At 38.6% G+C, this 15,596-nt stretch overlaps 1 protein-coding gene across 2 annotated transcripts in view; it reads right to left on the bottom strand.

The window, feature by feature from the left end:
• Positions 1-14,994, bottom strand: part of DAPP1 (dual adaptor of phosphotyrosine and 3-phosphoinositides 1) — a 72,303-nt gene extending 57,309 nt beyond the window's left edge. The window contains exon 1 of one of the 2 annotated variants that reach the window (XM_037830324.1): positions 14,557-14,994. In XM_037830324.1, the coding sequence (XP_037686252.1) occupies positions 14,557-14,657 (101 nt within the window). In that variant the 5' untranslated portion in view covers positions 14,658-14,994. The remainder of the gene's footprint in view (positions 1-14,556) is intronic. The other variant, XM_037830323.1, reaches the window with a different exon arrangement.
• Positions 14,995-15,596: the final 602 nt, after the last annotated feature.

Raw genomic sequence — 15,596 nt, 5'->3', positions numbered from 1 at the left:
CCTCTTTAATTTTTTGGAAGAGTTTGTACAGAATTGGAGTTTAATTCTTCTTGAAATATTTGGTAAAATTCCCCTGTGAAACCATCTGCTCCTGGGCTTTTCTTTGTCAGAAGGTTTTTGATTACTGATTCAATCTCTTTATTAATAGTTGGTTTGCGGGTTTCTTGAGTTATTGTAAGTAGTTTGTGTGTTTCTAAGAATGTGTGCATTTCATCTAGGTTATCTAATTTATTGGCATACAGTTGTGCATTGTATCCCTTATAGTCATTATTTATTTCAGAGAGGTCAGTAGTAATGTCCTCCTTTTCATTTATGATTTTCATTATTTGTATCCTCTCTCTTATTCCCTTTGCCAGTCTAGGTGAAGGTTTGTTAATTTTGTTGATCTTTTCAAGGAATCAACTTTTGGTTTTGTTCATTCTTTCTACTGTGCTTTTGTTTTCAATTTCACTTATCTTCACTCTGTTCTTTGCTATTTGCTTCTTTCTGCCTGCTTTGGGTTTAGTTTGCTCTTCTTTTTCTAGTTCTTCCAGTTTTGAGGTTAGGTCTCTGATTTGAAATTTTTCTTCTTTTTATAATGTGAGTGCTTAGCACTATAAATTTTCCTCCCAGCACTTCCTTCATTGCATCCCATAAGTTTGGGTATGTTGTGTTTTCATTTTCATTGGCCTCAAGATATTTCCTAATTTTGTTTCTGATTTCCTCTTAAACCCATTGGTCATTTAAGAGTATGTTGTTTAGTTTCAACATATTTTTTACTTTTCCCCTTCTCCCTCTGTTATTGATTTCTAGCTTCATTCCATTGTGGTTGGAGAATACACATTGTATGATTTCAGTATTTTTGATCTTATGGAGACTTGTTTTGTGGTCCAGCATATGGTCTATGCTGGAGAATGATTCATCATGCTCACTTGAGAAGAATGTTTATCCTCTTTTCATTGGATGTGGTTTTCTACATAAGTCTGTTAGGTCTAATTTGTTTAGTGTATCATTCAAATCCTGTAATTAGTTATTGATCTTCTGAATAGATGTTTTATCCATTATTGAGAGTAGTGTGTTAAAGTCTCCTATTATTAATGTAGAATCATCAGTTTCTACCTTCAAATCCATCAGTATTTGCTTGATATATTTTGAGACTATGATGTTAGGTGCATATATATTTATAATTTTTATAAATTTTAATTTTTTATAATTTTTTATAATTTAAAATCCTGTTGAATTTTCCCCTTGATTGTTAGGTAATGACTATCTTTGTCCCTCATAACTGTTTCTGAAGTAAAGTCTATTTTATCTAATATTAATAGAGCCACCCTAGCTCTCTTTTGCCTGCTACTTACACAGTATATTTTTTCCATTCTTTCACTGTCAACCTATTTGTATCTTTGACTTTAAGGAGAGTCACTTGTAGATAGCATATAGTTGGGTCATGCTTTTTTTTAATCTATTCTGCCAATTTCTGCCTTTTCATTGGAGAGTTTCATCCATTTACATTTAAAGTCACTACTGCTAATACAGGTCTTTCTTCTGCAGTTTTGTTATTTAGCCTTTATAAGTCTTATACCTTTTTTGTCCCTAATTTCAATTAAAGCCTACTTTAGTATTTACTTGGTTTCTTGTTTTGTACCATATCGAGTGACTTTTCATTTCTATCTGGATATACTTTTCATCTGTTTTCCTTGTGGTTACCTTAGGGTTGAAGTTTAACACATTAAATATATAGCAATTACATTTGGTTTCATACCAACTTAACTCCAATAGCATGCACTTGTACATTTCCTATATACCTCTGTCCCCCGCCATTTTTGTGCTTGTTACCACCTTTATCTTTGTACGTTATATGTCCAAATACATACATTTATGATTACCTTTTATGCATTTGCATTTAATACCTGTAGGAAGTAATAAATGGAGTTACATACCAAAAATACAATAATACTGGCATTTATATTACCCCAATGATTAACCTTTATTGGAGGTCTTTATTTCTTTATACTGTTTTGAACCACTGTCCACTGTTTCATTTCAGTCTGAAGAACTCACTTGAGCATTGCTTGTAGGGCAGGTCTAGCGATGATATACCCCTCAGCTTTTGTTTATCTGAGAATGTCTTTATCTCTCCCTCATTTTTGAAAGAGAGTCTCACTGGATGTAAAATTCTTAGCTGCAGTTGTTTTCCTTCAGCACTTTAAGTATTTCAAACAACTGCCTTCTTGCCTCCATGGTTTCTGATGAGAAACCAGAACTCAGTCTTGTTGGGATGCCCTTGTATTGTATGTAACATGTTACTTTTCTCTTGTAGCTTTCAGAACTCTCTCCTTTGTCCTTTGCATTTGATAGCATAATCAATATACAATGGTATGTATTTTTATTCATGTTTATCCTGTTCAGTTTTCTCTGAGTCTCTTGGATGTGCAAACTCACATCTTTTGCTAAGTTTGGGAAGCTGTCTTTCATTATTTATTTACTTATTTATTTATTTGGCTAATACTTCTACTCCTTTCTCTCTTTCTTCTCCTTTTGGGATTCTCATAACACATATATTGGTATGCTTGATAGTATGCCATAGCTGTCTTAGACTATTTTTGCTTTAAATATTTCTTTTTTTCTTTCTGCCCTTCAGTCTGACTTATTTCAAGTTCACTGATTCTTTATTTTTTTCCAGCTCCAGTCTGCTCTTAAAACCCTCCTGGGCACTTTTTCCATTTCACTTATTGTGGTCTTCAACACCAGTAATTCTATTTGGTTCTTTTTAAAAATTTCTCTTTCTTTTCTTAGACTCTCATTTTGTTCATTCATTGTTTCCCCAATATCCTGAGTTCTTCCTCTATACTCTCTCTCATCTCTGTAAGCATTTTTAAGATCATTTTTAAAAAGCTTTTTTTTTTTTTTGGTATGTCTATAGTCTCATCTTCTTTGTTGGCATTTTCTGTATGTTTATCTTCTTCTTTTGGATGGACCATCATTTCCTGTTTTTTGATTGTTTGTTTGTTTGTTTTGTACTCTTGTTGCACACCATATATTTTAATATTTTAAAATGTTAACCCTGGGTTTTATTCCCTGGGATGTCTGTTTCTTGGTTTTGTAAACAACTAGTGATATGACAGAGATTTTCTTGAGCTTCAGCTGTATTATCAGGAAGGTCTGCCCAAGGTGAACACACTGTGCAGGGTTTTCTATGCCTTATTGGGCCTCTGTCTAATCCTAGCCTTTTGCTTGTTAGTTATTTTGAAGTTTCCCTGTTTACAGAGGGACAAACCTCTCTCTCCCAGGTCTCTGAAGCTGGCAGGCTTTTGTCCCAGACTGTCCTCTTCTATAGTATTTTATACTCCTTTCATTGTCTCACCTGCTTTTGCCTGCAGGGCAAATTCTGGGAGGAGGGTCACCCCAGGGAAGACTTTCCCAATTAAGTCTTTCCCAGAGAAAACAGGCCAGGCACCCATGAAGTGGGTGCAGACCAACTCCAAAGTGCCCTGTGGAGAGGGTCAGGAAGGGTGCCCCAAACTTCTCCAATGGCTCCCCCAAAATAAGCTCCCCTGACCTGCCCAGGAAATGTAGCCCTTCAGGTAACTTTTCCCCACAGCCCTGGGGAAGCATTGCATTTTTAATTCCCCACCACTTCTGCCCCTGTCCAGGGAAGACTGAAAGAGTGGCTGACACTATCTTTGTCCAGGGGGGAGGTTTGAAACAATAGCTGCCACTGCCCTTGTCCAAGGTTGAAACCATAGCTGCCCTCAGAACCAGAACCCAGTGATCTGAATTTGCCAATCAAAAGCCATGATCAGTGATCATGCACACTTCTGTCTTTGTGGAAGAGGATTTTTATGTCCCTTTCAGTCACCAGTTACCAGCCAGGACCCAAGGCAGCTTGCCACAAAAGTGGGGGATGGGCACTGGGAACCACCATATGGAGAGAGCAATTTATAGTTCTTTACTGTAATTTGTCAGCCTCTTCCTCCTGCTCCTCCCTGGATGCTGTACAGTGTTCTTCTGACTGCTGGAGTTTCAAAATAGTTGTTTCAGACAGTTCCTGCCTGTTTAATAGTTGTTTTGGTGGAAGGACTGAGTCTGGGAGCTCCTTATTCTGCCATCTTCCCCCTTGTTGCTACTTTTAATCTAGAATACTTTTTTAAAACAAATTATTGATAGGATATAAAAGTTATTTTCAGCTTCACAACATGATATGGATAATGACGTTTTGGGTATTGTTGGCAATTTCAGGAAACTCTATTAAGTTTCTTTCATACATGTATGAGTCCAGGACATTTAAAATGTTCATATACAGTGACTATTAATTATTAATTAATAATTTTTTATTAATCACTTCACTAGGGTCTGAGCAAGGCAGGGGCCCTGAAGATGAAGTTTCACTAGCTTCATGGTAAATGCACCTCTGGTGATCACAAGAGTCAGATACACTTTTTATTTTTTAAAAATCAAGCATTTAAAAAATGCTTAACTTAATAAGTAAACGTCATATATAATCACCCATCCCAGTGAAAATGACACTCATCAGTTTGGTTTATATTCCTTTTAAGTTTTGTACAGTGTCTGAATAATGTCTAAACCCTAACAAGGCTCTTATCCAATCTTTGCCTAAATATTGCTAATGATGGGGAACTCACTATTTGCACAGACCAGCTCATTCTGCACTTCAATGACTAATGGGTAGAAAACTCTTGCCTCCACTGAACTGACGTTTCCTTCTTTGTATCTTTCAAAAGATGGTCCCAGAGCTACTCCTTGGATTTACATATATGATACTTATACAAGTAGTTGAAAACATTTAGCATGCACTGTCTTCTGTTTCCATCATCTTCACCTTCTCCTCTTTTGACAAGCTTTCAGTCCTTTTATCACTCAGGGACATTATCTCCTCTGAACACTTGCCAAATTTTAAAAAACCTATCCTAAAGGTAAGACCTGACTGCAAATAAAGCATTTTAAGGCAGCCTGAGATTGCATTAGTTACTTCACAGTTACATCACACTGCTGATTCACACTGAACTTACTGTTGATTCAAAATCCCAAGTGAGTTATTTTTCCTCTGCTGCTCTGTAATGTCTCCCCCAGCTGCATACAGAAGATACATGTTTTTTAGAATTTAGTGCCATAAGAAACCACTTTATTACTGGGAAATAACACAAGCAAAAGGATGCTAATGAACAGCAAACCTTGATCACAAAGATCCATATAGTGTCAGCGAGAACTGTGGTGAGGAGAAGTGAAGCTTTTGTCTCCAGTCACTTCCTCAGCTAGTCCATCCACTCCAATGATTATTAACTTATTAGCTCCGTGACCCCACGCAAATAACAAGCTCATTTTTCTTATTCACTTAGGCAACTAGTAAGAAAACCCTCTAATTTCCATGTATTGGTACTCTTCTTTTATAAACTCCTTATATGCTTCTATTAACTTTTACAAAAGGGAAGAATCTACAATTTTTGCTAAACCATACAATATATTATGAATATGCTAGGCATTGTTCTAGGTGCTGGGAATATGATTTCATGCAATTTGGAATAAGTAAGTTTCATTTTCTTGAAACAAAAACCATTCTTTTGGTCTCATTTTCCCTGAAGAGTTTAAAAAAAAAAAAAAGAAACACCACTATTTGTAACAATTCACTTGAATCAATGTTACATTCTCCTTTTTTCCCCAAGGCCAATGCATGGCATAATTATATCTCAAGGCTAATAATGCAGTCAACAGAACTGAGACTAATCAAACTTCAAAACAATATTTGTACAGGGTTTATGGGATGATCGAAACCAGCAGCTGACCTTGAAGGAAACAGTGGTGTTATCACTTCCATGATACAGTAACAAATTAGGAAACACCCGCCCACTAAAGAATTCTCATAGCTGCCTCTCCCAAAAGGTTCAGGAAATAAGCTCAACCACAGAGAAAGCAGACAAGCATAGATCCAGATAGCTGGTCCTCAGCTTAACCCTCTCCTTTCCATTCCAGTGCCTCTTCGTGTTAGAACCTTCTGGGAAATTGATTCAGTATTTTGGAGCCTCATAGCAACTTATACCATTGGACTTTATTTCCCAAACTTAATTTGCTGCTCTAACTTTATGTCTTGTTTTGATCTGTCCTTTAAAGGAGAGGCTTCCAAACTTTTTGGATTAAAACACAGTAGAGAATACATTTTATATCATCCCCAATATATACACACTACGTCACCAACACTTGCACATAAAATAAAAAACTACTGAAAACCATACTTATCCTTACTATATGCAATTTACTTGAATAAGCATTTTCTTGTCTTCTATTTCTTTTATAAAAATATTAATTGTGACCACTAAACTGCCTTTAAACCACTAATGGGTTGTAACTGCTAGTTGTAAACTAATGTAAAGCCTTTCTACCCAAAGTATATATCAGCAGCCTCAGCACCACCTGAGAGCTTGCTAGAAATGCACAGTCTTGGGCCTAATCCTAGACCTGCTAAATTATAACCTGCATTTGTCAAAAACTCCAGGGGATTGATATGCAGTTTAAATTTTGAGAAGCATGGAGAGGAAGGACTCATGGTCCTAAAAACTTTCATTCATTTCAATAACCTTGATGGTTTGAGTTCATACTGTTTGGCATCTGAAGAAGAAGGCCAGAGGACAAAGCAGAATACCAAGTGGTTTTATAATACCAATGGCAAGGAAAGAAAAGGGTTTTCAAGTTAACATAGAAAATCAACAAATAGCTGCCACCTTAGTGATATGAACAGTAAATGATGTAGGAGGGTGAGCTTATGGGGCACTGGAATGACCAGGCAAAGCTTTGTGGAGGAGGATGATGATGATGAGCTGGGCCTTGAAGAATGAATATAGAATTCATTAGATGGTGAGAGAAAAGGGCATCCTAAGAGGAGGAATGGCATAAGCAAATGCACTGAGGTTGATATATGCATGTTATATATAGGAAACAGAATGCCCAGCTGGAACAGATGGTCCATGATGGGGAGTGATGCAAAATAATGCTGGGAGACACAAGTGGACACAGACAGTAAGCTTGCATTGAGCCTCACATCCATTTACAGTGCACATTGCCTGATGACAAAATTTCTTAGTAACCCATGTCTACAGGTTATTCATATTTTTTGACATATGGTGACATATTTTTCCCCTTTCTGGCAAGAAAGAGAAGTGATATAGAATCTTGATTCTCCCATCAGTGTTAAAAAGAGGTCATACACTTAGACCCAAAGTAAAAACAGAAACTCCTGATCGTGTGAAAGCAACCAAAAGGCCCTGGAGCAGAATGGCAACAAAAGTTATTCTTCTTTAGAGGATTTTCTCTCTCTCTCTCCCCCACCTTTTTTTTTTCCATTTTCAAAGTTATTCTCACTTTTGAGTGAACTGACATACTCTCTGAAATCTCTAGACCAAAGCTGACAAATAAGTGACATATGATGCAGCTCCCCTTTTCCAGGCCATGGATGATGTAGCTAATTAATCTTCTTTCATGCTGAGTGTAGACTCAGCCTGAAGACCCTTCTAGAACACAATGGTGATAGAACATAAGATGTATCTATTAGGCATTCCTACTCTAAAGCAATATTTACTTGGGTTAATCAGTCCTTAGCATTCTGTGGGATTGCTTGATGGCCTGATTTCATTTGTATTCATTTGTTCACATCATTGGTGCTAGACACTACACTCTTGTGGAAAATTACAGGACTTAGCTTTACCATGCCATCAGAAATCATGGGTTTAGAATAAGGAAATGTCTTATTTAATGAATAGCCATGAGTGCTGCAATTTGTATTGTAGTCACACTGTGAGATATTTAAAAGGTATTGGTGTTGTCAGTATACACACGTTAAAAACCTTATTCACAAGTGTGGGCTTATCTTTCCACTGATCATAGTAATGGACCCTGTCCAAGTAGAGAGAACCAAGCAGAGGCCTTATAAAAGATTTTGAAAGTTCTATAATAAGGCCTCAATGGGAGTAGTGTGATACAGAGGAGAGCCTCCCTACAGTCTTTCCAACAGGGATGTTTCTGTGACGGAACCAGATTGTCTGTGGCTTTCCATATTGCTAAATGCCTGCATTTACACGTGTTAACCAGCAGAGCTAAATGGTGGCGCGAGTTGCCTCAGGTTTAGGAAACAGGCCTGGGTGATGACAGAGGCAGAGTATATGAGTACCGTCATCTAGCCAAACAATGCATGAAAGGTTGGCCCCAGGTTTTCTGGTGGAAGTCAAGGCGCAGCTAAAGAAAACCAGGACTGAAAGGGAAAAAAGAATTCCGTGGGGTTTGGAAAAAAAGACTAAACATGTTCTTGAAGGAGTCTGAGGAATGAATGAGGCAAGAGGTTCCAAGAAATAGAAACACTGAGATAGAGATTCAGAGACACAGAGTGACACAAAGAGCCAGAATCACAAAAGTCAAAGAGCTGTAGACAGAGAGATAGGAAGATAGAGGTGCAAAACTCAGAGACAGAGAGGAACACAGGGCTCACACAGATAGCCAGAAGCACAGAGAGACAGTGACTTAGGGAACACAAATACAGATTCAAACTGAGAGATCCAGGAGACAGAGACAGAGAAACAAAAGAAAGATAAAGATGCAGACACATAAAGAGACACCCAGCAAGCTAGACTGGGCGATTCAACACCCCCAGGGAAGTCAGGGACGTGGAGAGACCCGAGGGGCAGTCCCTGACTTGGGGGAGGGGATACAATGGCATCTCATTCCAGCAAAGGTCCCTCTATTTAGTTTTCATGTCAGCCTGACAGTACAGCAATGACCACAGGATCAAAAGGGCTTGGCTGCTCCCTATGGTAGTAGGGTTTAGACTGGAAGCAAAGCCTCAGAGACTGACTAGAAAAAAGATATAATGGATTTCAGTTCATCATCGTCCTCTTCCACAAAGCTTTGCCTGGTCTTCCAGCCCCCCAATTTTTAAATGTGATTTTAAAAATATATGCAAAAGCAGTAGAACTAGTTCTTGTTTATTTGTGATTCATTTATTGTATTTAGCTTAATGGAACAAATGGCTTCCACTCCTGCCCCTTCCTTGCTATTCTCATGTCATCATTGCAGTCTAGTTTCTTATTCATCAATCCTTGAACTGCCTCACTAATTAATTTTCTTCAATCTTCACCTTTTGGCACTCTTCAGGCTCAAACTGCCAGATTAATCTTCCTAAAAAAAAAATATGACGACCAGATAATTTCTTGTCCCTACCAACATTCAGTGATTTCATATTGTCAATTGACTGACAATTCAATAGACAGAGGGTCTATTTTAGGCACTCTGGAATCTGGATGGATCTAGCTATCCAAACTTTAATGTAGAGAAACAGGCTGGTCCAGGAAAGAGTAGACTCTGAACCTGCTTTGAGACAGACCAAAAGGCAGATGATGAAAAAATATCCTACCAGGGAGCAAGAGCAAAATTATGTATACAGTACAGCCACAATTCAATCTGTGTTTGCGTGTGTGTGTGTATATATGTGTATGTTCACAGAAAAAAAAAATTTTTAAAGACTGGAAAGAAGTTAAACAAAATATCATTTGGGTTGTGGTACATGGCTAACTTTTCTTTATTTCCCAAACTTTCAATAATTAATATATATTAATGTTATTCTATTTTAACAGTTTATTATGAATAGTTTCAAACAGTACAAGAAATTAGAAAGAAGAGTATAAGTAATACCTACATATTCTTTTTTGGTAGAACAATCGATAACCTTTTGCCATATTTTCTTCATATACTTTTGGGGTGAATGGTTTTTAAAGTAAATGATAGATATCATGACACTTTGACCCTCAAAAATGCAATATTTGTCTCTAAAAACTAAGAACATTCTTCTACGGAACTATTATAGTGTTACAAAAATAAATTAAATTATTACCTTTATGCTTTTTAAAGTCATAAATATCTTTAAACTAAGAAGGCTTACTGAGGAGTAGGGAGAGCAGGCAGTAGTGGGCAGGGAGTGAGGTGGAGCATGACACAGAGGATCTACGACACGCAAGGTGAGCAAGGCATGCAGTAAGACCTAACTATGTGGACTCTAGTTAATTTCAGGCAGATCTGCAGAAGGGATTAGGAGCTAGAGGTGCACAGAATCAGAATAGAAAATCTCCTCCAGGGTTGCTAGTGGAAGTAAGAAATGAACCCAGTCTTAGAGGGGGAACAAAAAGGGCTGAGGATATGGTTGTGAAACGAGAACAGGAAGGTCAGCTGGAAGCTTTCTCATAGAACCAGCTCAGAAGCAAGGATGCTGGGAGGTAAGGATTAGAGCAAGACTGACTGAATGCTGATTAATCAAACCTCCAGCATGGGGTTCTTTCATCACCCCTGGACCAGGAACTGGTTAAGTCCCAGACACTGGGAGGGTCTAAGTCAGCCTGGGCTCTTTTTATTTTCTGACTCATAGTGTTTTGCTCCTTTTATCCCTTTCCTCATGCCATTTTCTCTTTATGAAATGACTTCTTTCCTATCTTCAACTGACAATAATCTTACTGGTCCAAAGGCCATCTTCACCATTGACAGTGGTGCACCTTCCTCCTGTCATTTGTAGTGTGCCTTAGCTATCCATTGTCATGGCACTCAGCTCACCCTGCCCTGTGTGATAGCTGCAGGTGCATGTGCATTCTCTGTCCTCTGCACTATAAGCTCTTGGGGTGACAGTCATTCCTTCTGCCACCACTAAGGACCCATGATTAAATGGAAGAATGAATGAATGAAGCAAAGAAACTGTACCCAGTGTGGAGACTGTGGACAGATTTCCATGTGCAAGTAGGTGGAAGTCACCATCACCCACAGGAGGAACAGAAAAACACAACAACTGAAGAGGAAATTCACTCAAGTCAAGGACAGATCAAGCTGCACACTAGTTACATACTATCATACACCCACAGAAGAACCACCTTCCATTTTTAGAATCCAAGATTACAGAAATGCATAGAAGGGGAACAAACTCTAAAGGTCTAGTTGGTAGCACTGCTTTGTAAACAGGTCCCATTAAAGCTTTGAATTTACTAATACTTTCCTTAGTTTATACAATTTTTCTAACCCTTAAAATAGAATACGTACAAAATTCAATACAGTTCTGACTAATTAGGCCTAGTTTTTTTTATACAAGCATACGTATTATGTGAAGAATAGAAAGATTAATGTCTTGTAGTAATGAACCTGTCAGCAGTAGTAATTACAGAACCTTCTTTTTTTTCTCAGTTCAGACTAGCACTAATAACTAGAGTTAGTATAATAAGAAGAGAGAAGTTTGATGCAAATTAGACTGTAGCATTAGTGCTTAAGCCTGTGGGATTTGGAGCAAAACTGAGTTTGAAGGTTTGCTAGCACTGAAACCTGGGCATGTGATCAAAGCTCCTTTCTTATCTAGAAATGAGGGCAAAGCTAGTAATTGTACCTCCCTCACAGTGCTCCTGTGAGGATTAAATCAGTTCTTATATGAAAAAGGCTTAAAATAATAAACCTATGCTCTGAGCAAGGAACACATGTCTTAGAAAAGTGAGTGATGAATTTGCTGCGGTTCATCATTCAATTTACAGAACTTACGTATTCCAGAGCCTGAGAAAAATAGGGACTAAGAACAATGGTAGACTTATGATAGCTTTCTAATTTAGCCACCAAGTTACCTATTTATATCTATCAGGAATATAAACATAGGAATTTACTTAACTACTCCAATAACCTATTAAAAATATTAAAAGTAATTGTCATTAAAACCAACCACCTGTTTTCTACCAACTACCAACTACATTAAATCATTTTGGTTTCACTGAGCTTTTCTGAAAATTGAATTAGTCAGAAGTTTTGGTACAGATCATATCTCACCAGTGGGTCAAGATTTCAATGAAAAAGAGTTTCATCTATATTCAGGATACTGCCAGGGACAACAAGTCATTGTGAAGATGTCTCATCACTACCTATTAAAAGTATATCCACAGTGTGCTGGCTCAAGTCAACTATTAAATAGCCAGGAATTTTGCAAACTAATTGTTAACTTATTGTTTACATTTTGGCAGCTTAAATTGTCCATGGTGGGAGTATTTACATCATAGAAATAGGCAACTCTAGAAACCAGCATGACCTCAAGTGTAATGAAACAAACAATGCTCCTGTGGTTCTTATTGGAAGTATGGAAATGTTCTAAAATTGATTTATGGTTGCACCATTCAGTAGAGCTACTAAAAATTATTGATTTGCATATTTGAAATGAATGGATTTTATGATATATAAAATATACCTCAATGAAGTTGGTTTTTTTTTTTTTTTAAATGCCCTAACATGAATGGACATTTGCAAAGTGGTGTTTATGTTGGCAGTATCCACAATTCGCAATGGTTAGAGGTGACCTAAGGGTACAACCACTGATGAATGGAATGATGAACTGTGGTGTATACACATAATGGAATAACGAGTGGCTACAAGAAGGAATGAAGTTGTGAGGCATGCAACTAGGTGCATGGACCGTGAGGACAGTATGCTGAGTGAAATAAACCAGAAATGGAAAAACAAACAAACAAACAAAGCCCTAAACCCTATAAACAAAATGCCACATTTATTAATAATTTTAAGATTCAGATACATACCCAACAGACTTAAAATGAAAAATAAAGGCAACTTTACTCAATGCTGTTGTGGATTTATGTTTTATGCAGTGGTTCTCAACTTTGGCCCCACTCTGGAATCAACTGGAGAGTTTAAAAAGAAAGCAGCTCACCCCCAGAGACACTGACTTTATTGGCATATGGCCAGTGCACCAGGAATAAAAACTGTCCCGATGATTCTAGCGCACAGCCAAGGGTGAAAACAACGGACACAAAGCAATCCCTCTAGATAACTGCAGATTGCTCATTGTTACAGAAACCATCCTCAAATGATGAATAAATTTCCAGGCCCTCTCAAATAAAGAAATCTGGACACAAATGCTCCTTTTTTTGATGACTCTGGATTGTATTGACCATGCATTCTCTGCACTTACAGGGAAGATGGAGTTCTGTTTCCCCTGAGGGTTTACTTGTAGTTTGTTCCTGATATTGGCATTATGGTACAAGGCAGAGACCTCGTTTAGCTCATCTTTGTAACTCAGGTACCAACAGTACTCAAGCACAGAGCCCAGCTCCAGGATTGTTTTTTTAATTAAAAGGAACAGAACTGAACATCTCCTTTGTCTCGCTTCTCCTTTGGGGATTCTCACCTACAGGGGGCTGGGAATACAAATAACCACACATGTAGAATTATAATTCCATGAGATTCAGATTCAATGAGGCTCGCAGTGAGAGCCCAAAGGTCTGGCTTTATTGCCTGGCTTTTGGGACTCCTGTTTTGGATACCTCTTCTCTTTGGGAATTCAATCTAGAAGGGTAGAGATATCCTGGAACTCTGACTTCCACTATGAGCAGTTTACTGAAAATTCTTGCTGTTATATCTGATTTACTATATGAAGGTACAGTTCAATTTTGAGATCTCAATTTTAAAATCTGAAGACAGGAAGTATCAAGAACTGTTACAGTAGAACAATACAAAGAAAGACAATCTCTGCAATCCTAAAGCAGAGAGATTTCATTGATATTTCAGTTTTCCTATGATTAAGAACATAGGATTTGGAATCCTGGTTCTGTCATTTAATTGATGTGTGGCCATAGGCAAGTCTTTCCGCCTTTGTGCTGCTCATTTTTTTCGTCTGTAAGAAGGAGCTGATAACAGTTCCTATGTCACTGATTGCTGTGAAGATTTAGAACTATTCATTAAGGTAGAATATGCAAATTTCACCTCTCCTGAATCACAGGTGTCAAAATCATCTTAGTCAGAAAATTCCCAGTGCTTTAGGTTGAAGGTTCAGTTTCTCCAGGAAATCCCCTGTTCCTCTCTTGTGTAATAGTTGCCTCTTTTGTTAAATATCCCAATAAATTGTCTCATCTGGGTCCCTTCTTAAAGACAGGACTCCGACGACTCCAACCTACCCAAACTTCTGCAGTTTGAGGCAGAAATTTTTGTGATTGAAATGACTTATCCTCTTCCTGGATTGTTAGTATTTGAAAGGCTCAAAGTTGCCCAGACAGACATGGATATACACAAGTGCTCACAAATGCCGTGTCAGGAGAAAGAACGACATACAAGCGACTGCTGCAAAAACTTCCTCATTCTTTCCCATTTGAAAAAGTCCCTTTACGGAGCAGCAGGTTTTTGTTTATCTTGTAATCAAACCCCTTTAACAGCGTACTTATTCATTAACTGGAACGATATCAAGTAAACTAAGCCGTATCAATTCACATATCTCAATTCTGTCCCTAGTCTCAAACAATACCCAACATTTGATTTGTGTCCCGTTTTCTCAACCTACCTGTTTTCACATCAGGAAAAATAATCAATTAGCCCCCAACAAGAAGATACCTAGCAGGAACAAATAACTAAAGTGGGAAGGATAGAAGATGGGGGGTGGGGATGGGGGATACCAGAGAGAAATGGAGTGCCAAAGATAATCATTAATCAAAGTGAGTGTTTGGGTGAGAGTGGAGGGTTAATGTTCACCCAGGAAGCACTTGATAAGGGGATCTGCTCTCTTACCCCAAGTCTTGGAGCAGCTCAGCGTCTCCGTCCGATCTGCTCCACAGATCTGAGGGATCCTGGGCCGTCATCTTTTCTTCTAGAGGTTCTGTTCTGCCCATTCGCGCTCTTCTCAGAAAGCCCCTGCCAGGTGCTGTGGGGAAGAGGCAGAGAGAGATGGGCTCTGCTGCTCTTTACCCTCTCTCGTTCCTCAGTGAGAGAAGCCTGCTGCGGCTGTGAGTCTCCAAGCAGCGAGGAAGTGAAACTTGGTTACTCCTCCCAGTGACATGCACCACCCTGGCCCCGAGGCACCGGCAGGAGTGCTCTGTCAGTCAGGAAGTATGCAAACTTAGGTAGCTACCTCTGAGGACGCCCACACTGCATCACGCAACGTGTGGTTTCTGTCAAAGGAAACGAGGAGTAGCCCACCTCAACTGTAATTTCAAACTCTTCACATGACGCCAGTCCAAAGGCTTCTCCCTGGAGCTGTTAGTCTCTGGTTTGTAGAAGATGGTGCAAGCCCTCGTTCACCCTCCATCTCACACAAACATAAGGAACACCCAGGAGCTTCTCCATCAGAAACATCTTTAGAAAGTATGAAGAAATCAGAGTCAAACCACTAGCTTCAATCTTGAAGCTGGGTTTTTAGCATTTTCTCAAAATTTCTGTTTAAGGAACCAAGCTTTCCAACATCACTTGATGTTCTGGTTGGGGATGATTCAGTGTCAATTATGTTTTTCTCCGTGGAAGAAAGATTAGGTAAGAAGTTCAGAAATGTTTCTAGGGTTCATCCTGGGCCTCCAAATGGGGCATGTTAGAACTCCCAGAATCCTTAATCTCCACTTCCCTCAGTGTGGGTACTCACAGCTGGTATTGCTTTCTGTCCAAATTCATGTGTAGAGGAGAATTCCATCTGCCTGAGAGTCCTAAGGGGAAACTGCAGCAACTCTGAACTTGGGAACCAGAGCACAGTGCAGTAACAAATGAAGAAAGAACATGTGTTGATTCCTGCCTTCTTTCTGTATGAACTTGCAGGAATGAATGTTCCTCTGGTCTCTCTC

This window comes from Choloepus didactylus, chromosome 3 (assembly GCF_015220235.1).
Source record: "Choloepus didactylus isolate mChoDid1 chromosome 3, mChoDid1.pri, whole genome shotgun sequence".
NCBI lineage: Eukaryota > Metazoa > Chordata > Mammalia > Pilosa > Megalonychidae > Choloepus > Choloepus didactylus.
This window is presented reverse-complemented; position numbering and strand designations above follow the sequence as displayed.